The 22,755-nt window shown below is 34.0% G+C and overlaps 3 protein-coding genes across 3 annotated transcripts; 1 reads left to right on the top strand and 2 right to left on the bottom strand.

Annotated features, from left to right (window-relative positions):
- The first annotated feature begins 2,539 nt into the window (after window positions 1–2,539).
- LOC141673800 (putative phospholipid-transporting ATPase 9) lies at window positions 2,540–11,677 on the top strand. The gene is made up of 11 exons (XM_074480538.1): window positions 2,540–3,719; window positions 4,336–5,684; window positions 7,934–8,044; window positions 8,186–8,462; window positions 8,559–8,647; window positions 8,742–8,850; window positions 9,239–9,442; window positions 9,576–9,701; window positions 9,791–9,889; window positions 10,164–10,355; window positions 10,757–11,677. Exons 1-11 carry the CDS (start codon window positions 3,330–3,332, stop codon window positions 11,387–11,389), a joined length of 3,579 nt encoding a protein of 1,192 aa, XP_074336639.1. The 5' UTR covers window positions 2,540–3,329; the 3' UTR covers window positions 11,390–11,677.
- A 192-nt stretch (window positions 11,678–11,869) lies between these two features.
- Window positions 11,870–12,498, bottom strand: LOC141673808 (putative calcium-binding protein CML16). The gene has a single exon (XM_074480547.1). It carries the CDS (start codon window positions 12,496–12,498, stop codon window positions 12,016–12,018), a length of 483 nt encoding a protein of 160 aa, XP_074336648.1. The 3' UTR covers window positions 11,870–12,015.
- A 403-nt stretch (window positions 12,499–12,901) lies between these two features.
- On the bottom strand, window positions 12,902–18,430 carry LOC141673793 (proline-rich receptor-like protein kinase PERK9). Its single transcript, XM_074480534.1, has 8 exons — window positions 16,648–18,430; window positions 15,996–16,403; window positions 15,817–15,903; window positions 15,217–15,287; window positions 15,060–15,136; window positions 14,803–14,950; window positions 13,318–13,479; window positions 12,902–13,229 (listed from the first exon to the last, which is right to left on the bottom strand). The coding sequence occupies exons 1-8, from the start codon at window positions 17,699–17,701 to the stop codon at window positions 13,050–13,052; spliced, it is 2,187 nt and encodes a 728-aa protein (XP_074336635.1). The 5' UTR covers window positions 17,702–18,430; the 3' UTR covers window positions 12,902–13,049.
- Window positions 18,431–22,755: the final 4,325 nt, after the last annotated feature.

Genomic DNA, 22,755 nt, shown 5'->3' with positions numbered 1-22,755 from the left:
GAATAAATTATGGAAGAAGATCAAGTTAAATCATGCCTAAGAGAAATGATACAGAAGCTTGGAGTTGAATAAAAATGTTCTATGAAAAATGTTCTAAGTCAAGATATCGACAAGTCACAGATCAAGCAATATAGAGAAGTCATTCAGAACTCCATAATGACTTATCGAGAAGTCCAAAATGACCCATAGAGAAGACTCAGAGATATCGACAAGTCAAAGGAAGATATGAAGATTGGAGATATCGACAAGTTATTTCTACATGTAGAGAACTTAGAGATATCGAAAAGTCAAAACAAAGATGTGAAGATTGGAGATATCGACAAGTCAAATTATCATTAGAGATCTCGGAAATATCGACAAGTCAAAATTTATATAGAGATCTCTGAGATATCGGCAAGTCAAATCTATATGTAGAGAACTCAGACATCTCGACAAGCCATTCTACATGCAAGATTCCAAGAGACTCGACAAGTTAATTAAGCTATAGAGAACTCAGAGATCTCGATAACTCAATATACTTATCGAGATGTCAGTTATCCATAGTGCAAACTGGAGATTGTGACATGCATCTCAAAGTATAGAGTACAAACAAGTTAAAGATCCAAGATTGTCAGTCAACAAACGATCTTTTAGTAAGATTGAAAAGTCTATAAAAGTAGCTGGAGGAATACAAGATTAAGTGCTAAGATTCATTAAATAAAAAGGAGTCACAGACTACAAGATTGCACAGAGATATGCTAGACCAAGAATGGAAATATCCAAGGTTACTTTAGAAATTGGTTTAGTACATTTTAGGCAATTTTGTAAACCCGTGATACTATTCTATGAAGTATACATGAGTGCTTAGTTTAGTGTAAGTGTGTATCAAACAATTTTAAATTTTCTTGTACTCTCTCAAGGAAGAAGATGAATTCTTTATAAGAAACCATGATTTGTAGTAAGACACAACTTAACTTAATACAAATTAAGTGAGTTTCGAAATATTGTGTTTGCTGTTTCATTTCTGCTAACATAATATAACTGCATCTCTTACCTGTTTTGTTCACCAACTAACAAATAATTTGAAAAAAGGTTTAAAAATATCCAAAACACATTCACCCCCTTTGTATTGTATTCAATATCTAACAAAGTCTATTACTATTGCCGCTTCAGTCACCATGAAATTCATGATTTCAGACTCTTCTTGACTGTATTGTTGCTTCTAACACAACAATCTTTTTAATGCGTTTATTTTAATAAATATTTGTAGTGATTTTGAGATACTATATTCAGAAGATCATGATTTTATTTATAGAAAATTTTCTATTTATAGACTTAGATTTACATGATTGAACAAAAATCTTATCAAAAATCTAAATTATCCACAATATTATCAAAAATCTAAACTTATTCTAGACGATTTATAATTGAATATTATTTGTGGGGCCGTTAAATAATAGAGATGGATATAAATTTATGATAAAAATATAATTATTTATTTGATGAATAGTAACCTTTGAATTAGTTAAGTCGTATAAGTGTATAAAAAGTAGTCAAAATATTTGATTTTTTTAAACCAAAATAGTTGATTTTTAATGAATAGTAATCAACTCCATCAATTTAATTCATAAATTAATGAATCAAAGATTCTGTGCACATATATGCTCTCGCGATAAGTTAGATAAACTCTTACATCAACATATATCTTGTTTTATACCTAAAATATATTAAAATACAAAATATATTGATCTGAAAAACGATTTTAATAATAATCGTGTTTATAATTGTTCAAATGATAATTAAGACAACCGAAATAAAATTAATAAATGTGATAAAATGTCCAAGAATAATCGTCACTTATTATACATGATACCGTTTTCCTTTAACACATAAAATTTGTCTTATGATATTATTTTATTTTAGCTAATTTATGATGTTTTTCTATCGAGCCTTCCGATGTCGTTTAGTTTCTAAGCTCATAAATAAAAAACTTTATTAGCTGAATACATATTTTAAACTATTGAAATTTACAATTCAATACGATTTTTCTTTCGCATAATAATAACTTCAATAATTTTACTCTATAATATTAACAATGTTCTAAAGATTATCAACTTTTTAAAAATTCTCGATTAATCTCTCATTAATTTTTAAAAAAATACATTGACCGATTTAATTTTTGAAATTCAATTAATATTTATATTTTTTTTTGAATTATAAAATTCTCGATTAATCTCTGATTAATTTTTTTAAAAATACATTGACCGATTTAATTTTTGAAATTCAATTAATATTTATAATTTTTTTTGAATTATATTTTTCAAAATAAATAAAGTAACTATATTAAATATTATTAAAATACTTAAATATATTCAATTTTTATTTCAATTAATCCCTAATTTAACGATTAATCCTTAATTGATACCTAAACTGATTAATACCAATATCGATTTTTACAAACATGTCTATTAATAATAAATACCCACAAATTTCTCCTATCACAATATTTTTAAATATTCACACCTTAAATAAACAAGATATGCATAGAACGAAACTAACACAAAGCGGAAACTCCCCATTTGTAAAAAATCTCAAATATAGAAATAGAATAGAGTGTTCAATTCTGCTTCTTGTCCGAATTCTACAAATTTTATTTTCATTTTTTTCCCGCGAAATTAAATTAATTTCTTATTTTGTTTGTGTGAACACACTTTGCATATGGAAATTACCATTCTTGAAATTTCAAGATTTAATAAATCACCCTTTTCTGGGTTTAATTTTCATGATCTTGACATGTTGATTAGTCATATTAATCCGCGTGTTAATCCCCAGTCAAACATTACAAGGATTGTACTTGTGTAGATCTATTATATATACACACATGTTTGTGTATTGTGTGTATATGTTTTGGTTGTTTGCTTAAATTGATTGCTGTTGTAAACTCTTTTTCAGCTACCCTTTATTAGTATAATCTTATTGTGTTGTGATAAACAATAAAGATTGCATCTTTTTGAAATTTCAAGAATTTTATTACTAGATTCTTGCCGTATTAGTGGGTTTTTGTGTTTGTTTTCTTTGTTTTTTGTCCTAATTTGCGTGTCTTTTTCTTTCTAAATTTGTGTCCTCTAAGTGTTTGTGGGGTTGTCTCATTGTGAATTATATTTGTATTGTATTATAAACATTGCCTGGTGAGACATTTATAGTTTTTCTTAGTTTGGGTATCTGGGGTTGTGTTTTCTTGGAACCCCTTTTCGGGTTCTTGGATAATTTGCAGTTATTAGTGTAAAGACTCGAGCTTTACATTTGTGTTACATTGAATTATCGCGAAATTTGGGTTTGGAAGTGAGAAAATGGCAAATGGGAGAAGAAAGTTAAGGTTAAGTAAGATCTATTCATTTCGATGTGGGAAAAAAAGTTTTGTGGATGATCAGTCTCGGATTGGGGAAGCTGGATTTTCGAGGGTTGTTTATTGTAATGATCCAAGTTGTTTTGAGGCGGTGATTAGCAGATATGCAGACAATTATGTTAGGTCTACTAAATACACTCTTGCAACTTTCTTACCGAAATCATTGTTTGAACAGTTTAGAAGAGTTGCCAATTTTTTCTTTCTTGTTGTTGGTATCTTGGCCTTTACACGGCTGGCTCCTTATACTGCTGTGAGTGCTATTATACCACTGGTTGTTGTGGTTGGCGCAACCATGGTGAAAGAAGGTATTGAGGACTTAAGGCGAAAAAAGCAGGTATTAGTTTTATCCCCACTGGGTAATTTTTGTTTTTAGTGCTTTAAACTAGTTTATGAGCTATATAAAATGGAATGGTGTTGCTCTAACCAGATAATTTATTACTTGTAGTGTTCATTGATACTTTTTTTATAAAGGGGTACTTCGAGATTGTCAAGTAAATACAAATCTGTGGTTTAGTTCTCCTGTAGATTTGCTGTATAAAATCGAAAGAGTGGCAGCTTAAGCACCTAATTGATTTACAGCAAAGGCTAGCCTAATATGTAATATTTTGTTTTATTGTAAATTATGCATAGAAAGAAACCTAGTTTCAAATGCTTTTATAGGTGACTTGTAGTTTCTGTTTCTGTGGTTGGTTCACATCTAAGGGATTTGTCCCTTGTTCTTTTGAAATAGTTAAACTTCAAATGTATCTTCAGCTTTACAAAAAAATTATTCAAATAATATGCAAAATTTCCTTTTTTGTTGGCTAAACTACAAAATTTCCTTTATGCATGCTTGAAATCAGTTTGAGGGATTTGATTTGTAAAAACGAAGGGTAACAGTTTGCCCATAAAATTTTATATCTAGCAGATGCGAATTTAATTCATTTTTGTTACTCTGAAAAATTTCTCAGGATGATGAGGTGAACAACAGAAAGGTTAAAGTGCATCAAGGTAATGGAGCATTTGAGCATACTGAATGGAAACATGTGAGAGTAGGTGATATTGTCAAAGTACAGAAGGATGAATTCTTCCCAGCAGACCTTATCTTACTTTCATCCAGTTATGACGATGCAATTTGCTATGTTGAGACAATGAACCTTGATGGAGAAACTAATTTAAAACTTAAGCAGGCGTTGGAAGTCACTTCCTCCTTTCGAGAAGACATGAGTTTTCGGGATTTTAAGGCCCTTGTTAAATGTGAAGATCCAAATGCAAATTTGTACTCCTTCATTGGAAATATGGAGTTTCAAGAAGAACAATATCCCCTTTCTCCTCAAGAAATTCTTCTAAGAGACTCTAAACTTCGGAATACAGACTTTATATACGGGGTTGTTGTCTTCACTGGTCACGACACCAAAGTTATCCAAAACTCTACCGACCCCCCCTCAAAAAGAAGCAGAATCGAGAGGAAAATGGATAAAATTATATATGTTTTGTTTGGCATATTGTTCCTTATGGCTTTTACCGGATCAATTGTCTTTGGTGTAAAAACTAAAGATGATCTTCATGGAAGCCGTATGAAACGGTGGTATTTAAAACCTGACAATTCGGTAATATTTTTTGATCCTGAAAGAGCTCCATTTGCCGCTATATATCACTTCCTATCTGCCCTGATGCTTTATAATTATTTGATTCCAATCTCCTTGTACGTGTCAGTAGAAGTTGTCAAAGTGCTTCAGAGTTTGTTCATTAATCACGATATTCATATGTACTACGAGGAAACTGACAAACCAGCTCATGCCCGTACTTCAAATTTGAACGAGGAACTTGGTCAAATTGATACAATACTTTCTGACAAAACGGGGACGTTGACTTGCAATGCAATGGAATTTATTAAATGTTCTATAGCAGGAACAGCTTATGGCCAAGGTGTCACTGAAGTTGAGAGAGCTGTGGCCAAAAGAAATGGATCTCCGGTTCGGGTAAATGGTATTGATCACAAAGAGAATTCTTCGAAGATTAATACAAATTCTCACATCAAAGGCTACAATTTTGAAGATGAAAGGATTACAGGTGGGAGGTGGGTTAATGAAGCACAATCGAGAGCCATACAGAAATTCTTGCGTCTATTGGCAATTTGTCACACAGCCATTCCTGATTTGGACCCAAATACGGGAAAGGTTTCATATGAAGCTGAATCACCAGATGAAGCTGCTTTTGTCATTGCAGCAAGAGAACTTGGATTTGAATTCTGTAAAAGGACGCAGACAAGTGTCTCACTCATTGAGTTGGACCCTGTTTCTCACGAAAAAATTGAAAGGTTTGTTTCTGTTTAATCCATCGATTAAAAATCGATATTAAAGCGGTTCTTATATTGATTGTTTTCCGTTTGCATGCAATTTAATCATCTCTATGCTACTAATGTATATTTATTTATAGATAAACACTAAAGAGTAACATTAATGTAGAATACTTAGTTGGCTTTACATGAATGTGATTATCAGGAAAACAACAATTTTCCCACAGGAGCACTTTCATCCTGGGGCGGACGCAGGATAATATGTCAAGGGCAGGGGGATTTTTTTTAATTACCATAAAAAAGTTATATTTATATTTAATAAAAGTTATATTTTTGTTTTTGATAGTAAAAATTATACAACAAATTACTAACGATCTCAAATCTCGTTCTTGTTCGTCATTTTTAACTAGTTAAACAAATTAATTTTATTTGTAAAATGTAGTTTGTCTTAACATTTAGCTGTTTCACCGATTTTTTACTCTATATATATACACGGGTTCCGTATATTGTATATGATTATCATTTTCTCCTTTTCTACCTCTTGCCTTTGACTGAAAACCCTAGCTAATTTTCCCTAATTTTGTGTGACTGTCCTTCCATTTCTAGTTAACTGGGGGTGGCTAAATTGTTTTTTCATTGTATCTGTTATCTTGATTCTCACTGTCCAGAACACTACCTGCTTATGATCAGAGAAAGTTGTGAGGGGGGGGGGGCAAGGCGACCTCCAGTCTAACTGTAGGTCCGCCCCTGCTTTCATATTTTATATCATGACTGTCTATATTTCTTCTTTGCATCTTATGTTTGCATTCATAATCTATACCAGGACCCTACACTGCTATATATGCTCAATTTGGTTAACTGATATATATGTCTTTGAAGGTCAGTTTGACTAATATTTGAATACAAGATGTATGCATTCCATTCAATTTTAACTTGTACAATTGTGAATTTAGTACTAGTTACAGTATAATTGTATTCTAGTTGATAGGCTGAGATTTAAATATTTAATTTATTAAGTTATTAGTAATGCTATTCAGTAGTAGGTGTCAAAAAAAATTGTTATTCAGTTGTAACATTTAAATTTAAATGTGAATATATATATTTGTTTATTGTCGGTGTAAATAATAGTTTATTAATTTAGAATATTACACATATATAATTAAATTATATTATTTATAATGGTGTTGACTAGATAATAAAAAATTGGGTGTTATAAGTAAAGCTGGATTTGAATTGAATGTGAGCATTCATTATTTCAAATAAAAATTTAATAACTATAAGATAGAACAGCTGCCTAAAACATATCTATTCTAATAAGAAAGATATAGTTATAATTATAAAATAGGTAAATAGTTGATATTAACATACTTGTATATTTATTAATTTCGACTTTTATCAGTTTGCTTTGGATATCTAAAATATTAATTAATTACGTAGCTATAGGATGTCAAAATCAGGATAGAATCAAAGAATTGAAATTAAATAAATATCTTAAATTTTGTAGTTGTAGGGAATCAAAACCGAGTTTGGGGTTAAACCAATTAATTAATTATTTAGTGATATTTATGTAGTTACAAGGAATTGAATATGAAAGATATAGTTGTCATTATGAATTGTAAAATAGGTAATTAATTGATATTAACATACTTGTATATCTGTTAATTTCGACTTTTTTCAATTTGCTCTGTATATCTTAAATATTATTTAATTATGTAGTTATACGGAATTGAACTCGGATGAAATCAAAGCAGTGAAATTAAATAATATGTTTAATTATATAGTCATAGGGAATCGAAGCCGAGTTAGAGTGAAACCAAGTAATTAAATTATTTAATTGTAGGGAATTAAACCCGAGTTTGGAGTGAAATTTTTAATTTTATAATTTAGTGATAACCAATTTTGGTACTTGTATCGGGTTCCACAATTTATCTAACATCAAATAAATCAGATAATGTTTAAACTTACAAGCAGGTTAAATTGGGTTTTCAAAGAAACTACAAATATTCTCAGGTATTTTGGAGCATTTAGGGTACTTGCTAAGTCTTATTCATTATTGTCGTAATAGGGCTACAAATAGGGTCCAGAGGTTTAAAACCACCTTCTTTACTTATTTATAGTGTTTGAATATTTATCAACAATATTATATTCATCACATTAGTGATTATGGTCATGTAATTGTTGTATGGGATATAGATGCTAGATACCAATTTGCACGTGTAACTGTTAGTTATTAAACACCAATCTGACTCATGTACAATTTCCTTTTCCAGGGTGTATGAACTTTTAAATGTTTTGGAGTTCAATAGTTCACGAAGGAGGATGTCTGTTATTATAAGAAATGAAGAGGGAAAGTTGTTGTTACTCTGCAAAGGGGCCGACAGGTTGGTCAAATTTTCTGCTTTTATTACATTATGACCTCATAAACACAATTACACAAGTACTCTGACCTTGTAGATTACTTGTGTCACATTACTGTACTATTATGATATTACTTTTAAATATATGCTTTTGGTTTCTTGAAGTGTCATGTTTGAAAGGCTTGCTAACAATGGAAGGGAATTTGAAGATGAAACTAGGGAACATGTAAATGAGTATGCTGATGCAGGCTTAAGAACATTAATACTTGCTTATCGTGAAGTCAGTGCCGAAGAATATGAAGCATTTGATACTAAATTCAAAGAAGCTAAGAATCTAGTTAGTGCAGATCGAGAAACAGTAATTGATCAGGCCACGGATCTGGTCGAGAGGGACTTGATTCTTCTTGGCGCAACAGCGGTTGAGGACAAACTACAACAAGGGGTTGTTTGAATATTTTGTCGTTGCTAAATATATTACATTTTTCTACTTTTGTGCGTTGGTAGGATCTGAAGTTGATGAACCTTCTTATTTCTGCAGGTCCCTGAATGCATTGACAAGCTTGCCCAAGCAGGAATCAAGATTTGGGTTTTGACCGGAGATAAGCTGGAAACTGCAATCAACATTGGGTATGACCATTTTGATCCAAAACTAGGTGCACCTTATATGATATGAAGTATGTTTATCTAATCCTGTCTGACCTAAAAAATATACACTCTTCAGTTTTGCTTGTAGCCTACTTAGACAGGGAATGAAGCAGATACTGATAAACTTAGATGCACCTGGAATCAAAGAGCTAGAGAAAGTGGGAGATAAAGATGCTATTATTCAGGTACATTCCAAATGGCCTTTTTTGGCTGCTTTAGTTATCATAACATATTGATAGTTTAATTTGATATGTTATATAATTCTATATGAAGCATGAACCTTATATTTCATCTTCACTTGCTACAGTGAGTGTAATTGTATAACACGTTGATGGATGAATTTAATATGCTATCTTAATATCATAAATTGTGTAATGTTGTGCTTTTATTTAGTATTGACTAGTGTTGTCTTGTTTTTGCTACAATGAGTGTTAATGTATGACACTTTAATAGTTGAATTTGATATTCTATTTGAATTGTGTAAAATTTGTAATGTGACACGACAATTAGGTATTGACCATTATTATGTTATAGCCTGTATGATGTTGACAGAACATGATGAAATGTTTCTAGGCCTCAAAGAGCAGTGTCCTCCAGCAGATACATGATGGGATGAATCTGCTCAAGTCATCAAGCTCTGGCTTATTTGCTTTGATCATTGATGGTAAATCACTTGTGTATGCTTTGGAAGATGACTTGAAGGATCTGTTCTTGGAACTTGCCATTAAATGTGCATCTGTTATCTGTTGCCGTTCATCACCTAAACAGAAGGCACTGGTAGGTTGTCCAGTCCTCTCGATAAATGATCTATATGCTCCCATGAGGATTGTCTTTAATGTTATATCTTGTTGGAGTCTGGAGACCAAATTTATTTCTAGAGAAGTTGCTTCTAATGGTGCATAAATTGCAGGTTACTAGACTTGTTAAATTGGGAACTGGAAAGACCACACTTGCAATTGGTGATGGAGCGAATGATGTGGGAATGCTTCAAGAAGCTGATATTGGGATTGGAATTAGTGGTGTTGAAGGAATGCAGGTTTTCAATCATTATATTTACTTATTAATTGTAATTTCTTTATTTCGTTTGGTATCTTTATAACCTCTATGTCTTTCTATAAACATCAGGCAGTCATGGCAAGCGATATTGCCATAGCACAGTTTAGATATTTGGAGCGGTTACTGTTGGTGCATGGGCATTGGTGCTACAGAAGGATTTCATCAATGGTAATAATATAACGACCCTACAAGTTTTGGTTAAAATGTTTAAATTTGATGTGAAGGCCAATATTCTTGTTGGTCACAAAACTTGGTATACATGTATAGTACGTATATTTAATTATCAAATGTAATAATTTAGCAAAAAAATATAAAACATTACTCATATGTAATTCAGCTTTTATGGGGAATAGAGGTCAAAAACTAGTTGAAACTTTCATGTTTGATTATTTTAAATTTTAAAAATCCCTTTTTGTCAATTAACAAATTTCTTCTTTGGCAGATATGCTACTTCTTTTACAAGAATCTCACATACGGCCTCACTATTTTTTTGTATGAGGCACAAACCTCATTCTCTGCGACACCAGCATATAATGATTGGTTTTTGTCCCTTTACAATGTATTGTTCACATCAATACCAGTGATTACTTTGGGGGTTTTTGACCAGGATGTATCTGCAAGATTATGTCTCAAGGTATGCTTATATCTCAAATCAGTAGACAGGTCTCTAATAACAGCATAGACTTATTCCATGGTACAACTGTTCAGTCCCACCACCTGAAAGTAAAGACTTTTTTTTAGCATTCTTAAATTTGTGACGCTTTGGATGAAACTGAAGGAGTATACAAAATGATATAAAACATCTAGATAACTAGAAAGAGTATTGTTGCATTAAATTTTCTCTATAAGAACCATAATGTAAAATAACTTGGTTACAGTATTACAACATATCAGTTAAATGAACATCTGCTTACCCACAAACTTTAAGGTTAAATTTCACTGTTCTGCAAATTTATGGGGATTTACCAGATATGGTTATTAATGTCTTTGCGGCAACTTGAGATTTTAATATACGTTCCTCCTTTTTTTTAACAGTTCCCTTTACTCTACCAAGAAGGCGTTCAAAATCTCCTCTTTACTTGGCGGAGGATAATTGGCTGGATGCTTAATGGGATTTGTAGCGGTATTATAATTTTCTTTCTCTGCATGAGTGCACTAGAACCCCAAGCATACAACAGCGAAGGAAAAACTGCAGGGAGGGATATATTTGGCCCAACTATGTATACATGCGTTGTTTGGGTGGTTAACTGCCAGATGGCACTTTCAATTAGTTACTTAACCTTGTTCCACCATATAGCTATTTGGGGTGAAATTGGTCTCTGGTATGTTTTCCTCTGGGTATATGGATCCATGTCTTCTAGCTTTACAACCACCGGATATAAAATCTTCAGTGAAACCCTGGCTCCATATCCATTGTACTGGCTGATCACACTCTGTGTAGTGATAGCTGCCCTGATCCCTTATGTTTCATACAAGTCGGTTCAAATGAAGTTCTTTCCAACATACCATGGGATGGTACAGTGGATAAGGCATGAAGGGCATCTGGATGACCCAGAATACATCAATATTGTGAATCAGAAATCAATTAATAATGCAACTGCAGGTTTTACAGCCCTTACATCAGCAAGAACTAGTCCATTAACTGGAAGTATTCATCGTAGAAGATAGTGTATGTTATCTTGTACTATATCAGTGGGGAATGTCAAGGGATCTTCCCCTTTAAATGGCAGAATGGAGGGGCTGTCAGGAGTAACCTGAGATTATACAGAATTGTAGGTTTATAGTTTGGCATGTGGATGCCCATAAGCTTGTATACTTTGTTCATAGACGAGTGTTCTTACAGAGGCATCATAGTTTGCTGTAGTAGCAGAAAGGGTTTTTAAGTTGAGGTTAAAAGGGTATCCGTTATTGTATAGTGTTTATAGTTGATAAAAAAATGAAGTCCAGTTCTATGTACATGCTACTCAACGTTCTTGAAGAATCTTTGTTCAACAGTCTCAAAACGCAGGACCGTTTTAGATACTCTCGGTCTTTCTTTTTTCTTTTTTTGAACAACTGAGAGAGATTGTTAGAGAATACATTTGAGTTTTCTGCCTAATTCTTGTACAAATTTACTCTAAATGTCAATCTAATATGAAGATATGCATAAAAAAGAAACCAAGATTATACATCAGAGTTTCAAGCAAAAAGTCAATAAATCCTGTAACCAGATTCCAGAATCACAAATTAAAACAATTTATAATGCATATAACCACATTGATTGAAATAAAAATGTTGCATTCCACTCTGGCTGGTTATACAAGACTTCTGAGGAAATCGCTAGCAGATTTTCCCATAAGGGTAGCGAATTCGTTGAAATTAAGAACACCATCACCGTTTGTGTCAGCCTCCTTCATTAGCTCTGATATTTCAGCATATGTTAAAGATTGTCCCATTTTAGCCATTTGTTTAGCAAGCTCAGCTGTGGTGATATAGCCATTTCCATCGCGATCAAATGATCGAAAAACCTCCAGAAGTTGATCTTGGCTTATCAACACCTCCTCGTTCAAATTTGGTAGTATGGCTTCAACCAGTTCATCAAACTCGATGGAACCATTGCCATTTGCATCCATGTTGTTCAACAATGCATGAATTTGATCACCCTTAGGCTTAATGCCAAGGGACCGGAGAAGAGCAGCTAGCTCAAGTTGGGTGATGCTTCCATCTTTGTCCATGTCGAAACGTTGAAAGATTTCTTTTAGTTGTTCAAGCTGTTCAGATTCGAGCTTAGGCGCCATGGCCTCAAATTAATGGAGGTCCCCAAAAACAACTATGTTGGAGGTGATCAGCTTAAATTTTTTGTGAGATTTTATTTTTTCACCATTTGGATATTAATCTTCTCCCTTAATTGGATGATGATGCTCAAGACTTTTGACAATGTGCAAGGTGAAATGTGTGCGGTATATAATTCAGAGTATTAACGTGAATTGATTCTTGAGATTTTTATGGTTTGACCTATTCTTGATACTTGAATAGATATAGAAAGTTAAATTTAACAGAGGGTAAAGATTGCTTTCCCCTTAATTTAAGCTGCTGCTCAGATGTGGACATTTTTACAGGTTCTATATAATTTTCAGAAAATATTGTTTCTGTTAAAGGCATGAAATTTAGAAAATGTATAGATTAGAGGCAACATGGAAGTACTTAGTAATAATATGTGTATGCTTTCATTTCCTCTTTTATCAGCTCTAAAATATTTTTGCAGCTACTCAGCTTTGCTATGACACCGTTAGAAAAATTGACTTTTAAAAAAAGAATTGAGCTATATGAAAATTTTACATCAAGGTCTTTAACTGATATCACTACTCTGACTAAAATAATCTGTACTGTAATTCTGACTACCAAACGCCATCCTCCGAAACAATCTAATTTCTGCAGATTGTTGTGCAGAGTTAAATATTTCACTTTCACCGACCCTCATCCCGTTGCTTAAATCTGCAGTGACCATACTATCAAATGCTCTCACAACCTGATATTCAGATAGTGATGAAAATGAGAACTCCTTTTGAATTTTTATATTGAATTTCTGAAAACAGAAAGCGACACAAAAATAATACCTGTCCCATTTGTGGTCTCTTTGCAGCTGAATGTCTCACACAAGCTGCAGCAGCTTCCACCAGTCTAAACATTTCAATGTCGGCATAATTATTTTCAAGCCTTGGATCTGACAATGCTGTAAAATCCTCTGTCTCAAGAGCATGACCAAGCAAAGGTCGAGCCTATAAGAAATACCAGAGTTCTCAGTGAAAGAAGGATAAGAGGAAAATGGCTTCACACAGAAATTACAATTTTCTGACATCAACTTTGGTCATTCATAGAAAAGTTAACATTATTATTATATATACAATTATAATTCTATAACCAATCACTGAACCGAGACAACGTAAATGTTCTCAGACCAAACAAAACAAATCACAAAAATTCACAAAAAAAATGGTGAAGAATCATTATTCGACAAAATCTATATGCCTGCATAAGCGAGCACTGTGACACTTGGTCACAAGTTCTGTAATAAATATACCAGCTTGTAATATGTAATCAATCATGTGCTACATTCTTACATTAAGTTTAATGAGGTAATATTTAAAAATTATCGTTTTGTGAAGCATCACAATGTAAAGTTATATAATGTCCACCTTCATACCACGTTCCGCATACCTGCAGGATTTGATTTAAATGTTTAAGGCTGTCCTAATTTAACTTGAGGCCCTAGGCTAATATAAATGATGATATCATTTGTGCTGAGATAATGCAGCATCAGCTCCCCAAGAAAAGTGTGAACGTATCGCGTTAATCTTTCATTTAAGTGCATCCAATTTTGACTTTTTTTTTGCCATCAAGCAGATCCTCTGACTCTATTTTTGCTGAAAAACATCTTTATTATGGAATTATAAAAATATCTGATTATAATATGTATAGGACTGTGATATATTGGGTTGCAAAATCTTATTTTGCCATGACTACAAGGTACCTCGCCATAGTTCTAGCTTTATCATTATGAGGCATTTATCCACACAACTGCTACATATCACACAATGTAATATGTTGTGCAATGTAAATGTTGGGGAAACAATTTCCATTCGCTATTTCTTAGATTCACAGATCAAGCCGCAAGGAAGAATCCAAATCTTCAAGGATTTAAGTCTAGAAAAAGCTTAAACCGCATAATGCCTAATAGACAATAAGTTATCAATTCTACAGGAAAGAATTTTGGAGCAACGAAAGAAACAGGGAAACAGCGAAAATGTTCAACAAGTTTAAGACCTCAAAAACTTTTCATTGTATAAGTAAAATGTTGTGGGATACTGAGAACTTCCCCCAAAACAAGTGCGAACGCACAAGCAGCACATACACACTATAAGTAAACTTTCGACACAGCTATACAAAGATGAATTGACCCACTTGTACAAAAACTAAGTCCTATGAAATAATAAGACCAAAAGAAGTTACGAGGTTAAAGACACTGGTTAAGATTAATACAACACGGATATGATGCATAACGTTCAGAGGCACAAAATTAGGCCATCATTTAGAAAACTTACCCATTCAACTAAACTTTCATCTCCCAAGGGTTGAGAAGTATCCACAGGTTTGCGTCCAGTAATCAGTTCCAGAAGCACAACACCAAATGAATAAACATCAGACTTTTCAGTCAATTTACCACTCGCTGCATATTCAGGAGCCATGTATCTGAAATGAAATTGATGTTAAACTCTCATAGTGAGTTACCAGTCACTGAATGTCTGTATTTATTTCTATCTTAATATTATATTCCATAAGAGTCAGATAATTGACATACCCAAAGGTTCCCATCACACGTGTTGTTATATGGGTGTTCGCATCCAAAGCTAGTTTCGCAAGGCCAAAATCAGAAACCTGTTACACGGGAGGACTACTATATTAAAATTTCAACATGTACTCAGGAATTAGTTAAAGTTAATGAAGAGTTAGCATACCTGTGATTCGAAGTTGTTATCTAAAAGGATATTTGATGACTTGATATCTCGATGTATTATGCGAGGATGGCCTGTTGTAAAAAAAAGAAGCAGATTAATGGAAAACAATGAAATAATAGATAAGTTGCAGACAATTGTCTACAACTGCAAGCCGGTGAGCTGCTGATTGAAGTACTCATACATGGCTAGGTAATTCTTGTTCTTTAAGACTCATGTCACAGTGTTTATATAAATATCTACTTCTTACAAAAATAAAAGTTTGATTAACATATACTTTAAGCGCATAAAAATATCTCAGATTGAGCAGCTACGTAAATTCAGTCTTCAAAAAGCATGTAATGGCCCGTTACTGAAAGCACACACTGCAATACTAGTATCCTTCTATTGTCACCAAAAGTGCTCGCCTTAACTAACACAGCTACGAAATTTTTTGTAAGTGTTGTCATAAGACAATGCAGCAATGTGCATGTTTCATACTGGTAACATATCAGAAAAACACTTAACAAAAGCAGAGAGGAAAGGTGCATCACTTTTATTTTCTTATGTAAGTGGTAAATGTACTCTTAAAAATGTGGAAACAGAGAAGGAATAGGTAATTACAATCTTCATGGAGATAGGCAATTCCGCGAGCTGCACCAATAGCAACCTTTACACGTCTTTCCCATTCCATCACTGGCCTACCTTTCCCTATAAAATACAAGAAGTATGATCATGTTACATACAGGAGCCAATAAAACTATGCAACATCTTTTTTTTAACTTTGGTAACTATCATTTTACCATGCAGATGGAAGTACAAGTTGTTGTTTGGAACATAATCGTAGACAAGCATCCTTTCATTTACAGAAATGCAGTAACCGACCAAAGAAACCAAATGGCGGTGGTGTACACGGCTAATTATCTCAACTTCGGCCTTAAATTCTTTTTCTCCCTGCCCACCTCCAATCGTTAGTTGCTTCACTGCTATCTCTCTTCCATCTGGTAGGCAGCCTTTGTACACACGACCAAATCCACCTTCACCTAGTAAATTTTGCTCTGAGAACCCATTTGTAGCATCCAAAAGTTCTTCATAGCTATACCATGTTCTTGAATTAGACAATCCACCAGGGTTTCTTGGTGAATATACAGATCCACTGCTATTACTCACACCATGGAATACTGATGCTTGTAGTTTTAGTAAGCCTGAATCTATTGTCAGAAACAGAGTTATATACACTTTACGACCTCTAGTACGCTTGATATCTAGGATTAAATTTCATAAGTTTGTAAAAGCCACACATTAGATATACAACAACTGTAATTATGCTGATAATGTTAATTTTTTTGTAGTTCCAGGTTATTAAATTCTCTAGATGGCCATCATGCCCAATCATATATTTTGTAATAAAAAGGTGCAGGGCCAAAGAAAAGAAATGTTACTTTGAAGCACTACCTGATTTTGGGGAAGAACTTTGTGAGGTTGGTATTATATGACCACCATTCGTTCCAGCAAATTTCTTCTTTCGCTTTCTAACACACCAGATAACTGTTCCGAATAAACTAAGCAGTAAGAGACCTAATACTAAAACAAGGGCTATTGTTCCTCCAATACCAATGCCACCACCATCATCTGATTTTGAGGTTGAGGCCGAGGGTGTATTAGAGTTGTTGGTAGAAGGGTTACCTGATGGTGGTATTTGTACAGGAGAAGGAGGAGAAGGTTTAGATGGAACAACAGACGGAGGTGGAGGGGAGAGTTGTTTTTGTGGGGGTGGTGGACTGAAGTTGGGAGGAGAATTTAAAGATGGTGGAGCTGCTTGACTCTTTGGTGTAGGTGGACTTTCCGGCAGTGAAGGAGGACTTGCAGGCTTTGTAGGGGATAAAGGTGGACTTGTTGCCGGTTTAGGAGGGCTTGCTGAAGTTGTAGGTGGACTTGCAGGCCTTACAGGAGGACTTCCTGGGGGTGAAGGTGAACTTGCCTCTGGTTCAGGAGGACTTGCTATGGGTTTCGGTGGACTTGCTTGTGGTGGAGGAGGACTTGTTGATGGCAGAGGTGGACTTGCTGCTGGCGGAGGAGGACTAGCTGGTGGCAGAGGTGGACTTGTTGATGGCAGAGGTGGACTTGCTGCTGGCGGAGGAGGACTAGCTGGTGGCAGAGGTGGACTAGTAGGTGGACTTTCCGAGGGAGTAGGCGGAGGAGTAGATAGGCTTGGAGGTGGTGTACTCGGAGGAGCATTGGTTGGTGGCGAAAGTGTAGGTGTAGGCGGGCTTGCTGAAATCCGTGTCGGTGGTGGAGAATTGGAAGACGGTGGTGGGGAATCAGCCGGAGGAGGTGATAAAGCTGGTGAAGCCGCTTGTGAGACCGGAGGAGGGGCTTGAGGTGGAGGGGTAGTAGAAGTTGCATTAGGCTGAAAAGAACCCGGAGACAATGGCTGAGGCGGTGGAGCAGTGATCGCTATAGGAGGGTCAGCAGAAGGCGAAGAATTAGGAGATGGTGATGTTGCCATAACATATGATCACTGCCCTTTTACACACAACTTTTACCCAATTCTCCTCTACTAATATCACCAAATTTCACAAACTTCCAAGAATCCCCTTGGTTTTCCCTTTTAATCAGCAAACTACTCTCTAGTCTTGCATAGAAATGAAACAATAATTCACCCTAAATTCATCTAAAATCACATAAAGGTCTGTAAAATTCTATATCTCTTGATCATCGAATTCATCAACAACAAAACCCTTGTCATCTTCAATCAAAACTCAACACTATATCACAATTCACCTAAAAAACACTTCAACCCATTTTCCAGTTTTTCCTCAAAAACCCCAAATCAAGAACCAATATTCTTAGCTTTTCAAGAGAACCCCAGATAGTAAAACTTACCAAAAGTCTACCTCACTCCATCAAATCACTTACAAACTCACAGACATACAAAAATATACAAAGCTGGTCAAATCCAAAATGCAACATGCAACAAAAGAACACATCACCATCACAAATAAATCAAACAAGGACCAAGAAATGTTTACCTTAATAATATCTTAAGCATAGATTGTATCAAAGGGTTGATTCATTCAAATCCTGATTATTGCACAAGCAACTTCGTCAGCTCAACCCTATAAGGCTATAACACGTTTACTGGGGCCTCAAAATCCAAGCTGACAGCAACCCTCCTCTAGAATATAATATATGTATGAGTATCTTTTTTTATCTCTTTTAACTGTTTGAACATGAACATATTATAAAATAAATAAACAAGTTAGATTTGGTTAGCCCAGACATTAATTATGACTAACTAGAGGTTGAATGAGTTTTGTCAACATAATCAAAGTATACTTAAAATAAGTAATGTTGCTTGGAAGTAAAGTCAAATCAAAGACAGTGTTAAAATATGTTTGTGTGCTACATTACTTTATTACAAAACGTAACAATCTAGGCAGCAGCACCTGTCCGTGTGAGTATGACTATGATCTTTTTGTCAGCGCTTAATTTAAAATCAAACCTCACACACCACTTCTTATTCTTGTTGTTTTCTTTAAATTATTTTCACCTTAATAAAAAAAATTTCGCCACAATCACCTTTTTTGAGGTCGGCATTGCAATTCATAAAATTTTTACAAGTTCGTACACGGAGAGGCTAAAAAAAGGTCATAATATTTTCCTGAACGTCTTTAGGTTGAAGAGTAATTTTATATTAATTGCCTGAAAAATATCATTACGGGTTGCAGTTGCACAATCACTTAGCCCAAGGTGCCAACAAATTTACTCCCTTCAATTTAAAAAAAAAATGTCCTTTCCCATTAATCAAATTTACTGACAATTCGAAATATAATTAAAAATATTTTATAATTCATATACAAATGTATCTTTTCAATTTTTTGAATTATTATAAGAAAATAACTTTTGTTAATGGTCGGTGGAGTAGTTGAACACTTGTCCCACACAGAATGCAAACACTTTGACTCTTGTGTGTCGTTTATAACTAATTAGCAAAAGAGAGATAATAAATTATTATTTTTGTTCATGTGATAAATAGAAATTCAGCGGATAAAATAATTTGAAAAGGACAATTTTGAGTAGTAACTATTCCGTCCGTTTATTTTTAGTTGTCATATTTCCTTTTATAAAAGTTAGATTGATTAATTTTTGAATAAAAATAAAATATTACTGTTATATTATTTTAAAAATTAAAAATTATATATAGATCAAATTTACTTTTCCGGTGATATGTTTTTTTATTATTCAATTGTAAAATATAATAAATTCCGGTTAAATTTCGGTCAATTTAACGGGTCAAAATAAAATATAACAACTAAATCAGAAATTTACTCAAAAAAAAAACAACTAAATCAGAAATGAGAGGAAGTAATATCGACACGCCATACCTTACGGTACGCGAACTCCTGAAAATTTAGGAGCATTGACTTTGACCAGGACATTATACTTGGCAACTAATTACTCATGCATTTCAGTTTAAAACTAACTAATCTTATTAAAATTGTCAAAAAGAAAAACTTATCCTATTAAAAAAATGTGACTACAATCACAAAAAGCTGCCTAGCATTTTGGATTCACAAAGAAGAGTGATATTAATCAAGGGACATCTTGTAGATAATTGAACATTTCCTCCAAATTTTTCTGCCTATTTGTTCAGCTTTGTTTTTTTTTTCATAATCCGCACTTTACCTGCAAATGAAGCAAAGCTAAATGATGAAGCTTAGATTTAACTCGGGGAAACTTATGATACAATGTTCTCACCATACATTTCGGAAAAGTTGTGATTGTGAAAAATGCCTAAGATCCGACAAGTACGCCCTTGCTACTTGCTAAAACTTAAGGCCTAATCCCTCCAACGAGTCACTTTAAATTTGAGTTCAGTTTTATTCCTTAATAGTTTTCACTACCCAAACGCATTCAGAACTACATTGTCCCTTTTGTAACTCAGTAGTAAGTTTGCAAGTTACGTTAATTTGACTAGATGAATATTACCTGCACGTAACGTAACGACGGTCAGAAAATGGAAAGTTTGAGTCATATTTTATATATATTCTTCATATGATTTCCGAAAGCTAATACTTGGAGGTTGTTCCTTGACATGATGACTTCAACTTTCATATTTGGATCTAAGACATTTTTTTAGTGGAATCCATGAATATATTGCGACAAAATTGCTTGTTTGAAATGAGTTATGGGGATTTTGTCCCACATTGATATTGTAAAAAAAAGATATTGAGTTTATATAGCATCTTGTGTTAGTGTTGTTGCTTGTGTGGCCTAGTGCTAGTGGAAACTCTTATATTTTTATTTTCTATTACAAGTTTAATTATTTATATTGATTATTTAATTATTAATATAAAATATATTGAGTAAGGATTATTTTAATCACACTCTGAATATATTTTGTAATATTAATATTAATTAATCAGGATATAATATAAATAATAAGGAAAACCCATTTTATTTACTTTTTATGTTTTGTTACTTGGTGTACAACATCAAGTAAAATAAAAAAAAGAGTAACTTAAGATGCCTATATATTGAGAGGTACACTTGAGATAAAAATACACAAGTCTCGGTGCCTACCTAGCAAACATATATGAGTTGCATAGGTTTTTTGGGCAAACTGAGGTGCGAGTCGCCGTTGATCATTGTTGATTCTGTGGCCAGATTGATCTGTTGCTGTTTTATCCTGGAAGCGATATTGCTGCATTTCATCACAGCTTAAGTGGGGGGCAATAATCTTTTCAAGAACATTCAAGTCCTCTTGAAGGGTTTGGCGACTCAGCTGTTGTGTTTTTCTTCTTATCAGAATTTAGAAAGCGATAAGAGATAAGTTTTCTTTACTTTCTTTGTCAATTACAGTCTTTATAGTTTGTAATTACCTTCGTGTTTTGTTTCATTAGTTGGTTATTTGGTTATTTGCCTTGTTCTTGTTATTATATATATATAACTGACCATTGTTGCTGTGTAGTTAGAATTATACCCAACAATCTTGAAGAGATTATAGTTATATATAGTTAATTAGCAAGATGGTTAACGAAACTGATGTTCCTAAAACTGTTGAGACTGGTTTTGGTTCTGGTGGTACTACTACCATTGACTGGACCACGTATCGTTTCCCCAACCAATTGATTTATCGGGTATGCCTAATAAATTCAGCGGCGGAGCTTCTTTTTCTCGTTGGCAGAAAAGATGAAGTTCTAGTTAACGGTTAAGGGTCTTTGGTTAGTGAAACATTATGATCCTCCTGGGTTGGATCAAGAGAAAGCTGAATCTGTTAAGGTTTATGCTTTATGTGCTGAGAAGGATGGGGTGGCTAGGGCAGCTATTTTGGCATCCTTGGAGAACACCTTGTTCGATATTTATTCATCAAATGCCTATACTGCTAAAGTCTTATGGGAAAAGCTGGATCAAACCCATAATATTGATTCTTAAGGTCTTGAGAAGTATTATGTGGCTAGGTTTCTTGATTTTAAGCTGGTGGATGGAAAATTCATGACTGAACAGGTTCATGAGTTTAAGATATTAGTTCATGATTTGGGTGACTCCGGTATGGTCTTGCTTGAGAAGTTTCGAGTGATGTCTGTGATTGAAAAGCTCCCTAAGTCTTGGGAAGGGTTTGCTCTCTCCCTGAAAAGACAGAAAGGAGAGATCACATGGACTAACTTGATGTTGGACATCTCAGTACAGGAGCAACACAAGTACAAATAGGGACATGTGTTGCCTGTGGAACATGGGAGCTCGAAGGTGAATGTAGTGACTGTAGGACATAAAAGAAAGGTAGTCAATAAGAAGGCTAACACTAAACCTGACAAGAATAAGGCTAAGAAACCAAAGGCGAACAAACCATGTTGGTCTTGTGGACAGGTTGGTCATTGGAGCAAGGACTGTCCAAGTAAGAAAGCTAAGAAAGCTGGAGTGGTAGCTAAAGCAAATACTGTGCTTGGACTTGGAACCACAAGTGGGCCAGTAGCTAACATGGTCATTGGTGAGGTTGTTGCCTCTGGAACCGATGACTGGTATGTTACTTACCACCCTGTACTACTTTCCACTTATATGTCACGTGAGTGGTTGATTGATACTGGAGCTAATGTACATATTTGTGCTGATATTAGCTTGTTTGTATCTTATCAACAGTCATGGAGTGACAGTGACGATGGGGAATGCTAGTGCTTCACAAGTGCTTGGAATAGGAAACGTGGACATGAAGTTTGCTTCTGGGCGGATTCTATCTCTCACTAGAGTGCATCATGTTCCCTCTATTCGTAGAAATATTATAAGTGGAAGTTGTTTAGTTAAGAACGGCTTTGAACTTTCTTTAAAATATAATAAAGTAGTTATTACTCATACTGGTACATTCTTTGGCAAGGGTTACTTGTCTAATGGTTTGTTTTTAATAAATGTTGAACCCGTTTTGGGTGGTTTTATTAATGCTAGTGTTGCACCTTCTGTTAATTGTGTAGAATCATCTGATTTGTGGCACTTACGACTTGGTCATTTAAATTTTGGTGTTCTAAAGAATATGATGAATTTAGAGTTGATTCCAAAGTACGCCATTGA

Source organism: Apium graveolens, chromosome 1 (assembly GCF_009905375.1).
Source record: "Apium graveolens cultivar Ventura chromosome 1, ASM990537v1, whole genome shotgun sequence".
In the NCBI taxonomy this organism is placed as follows: Eukaryota; Viridiplantae; Streptophyta; class Magnoliopsida; order Apiales; family Apiaceae; genus Apium; species Apium graveolens.
This window is presented reverse-complemented; position numbering and strand designations above follow the sequence as displayed.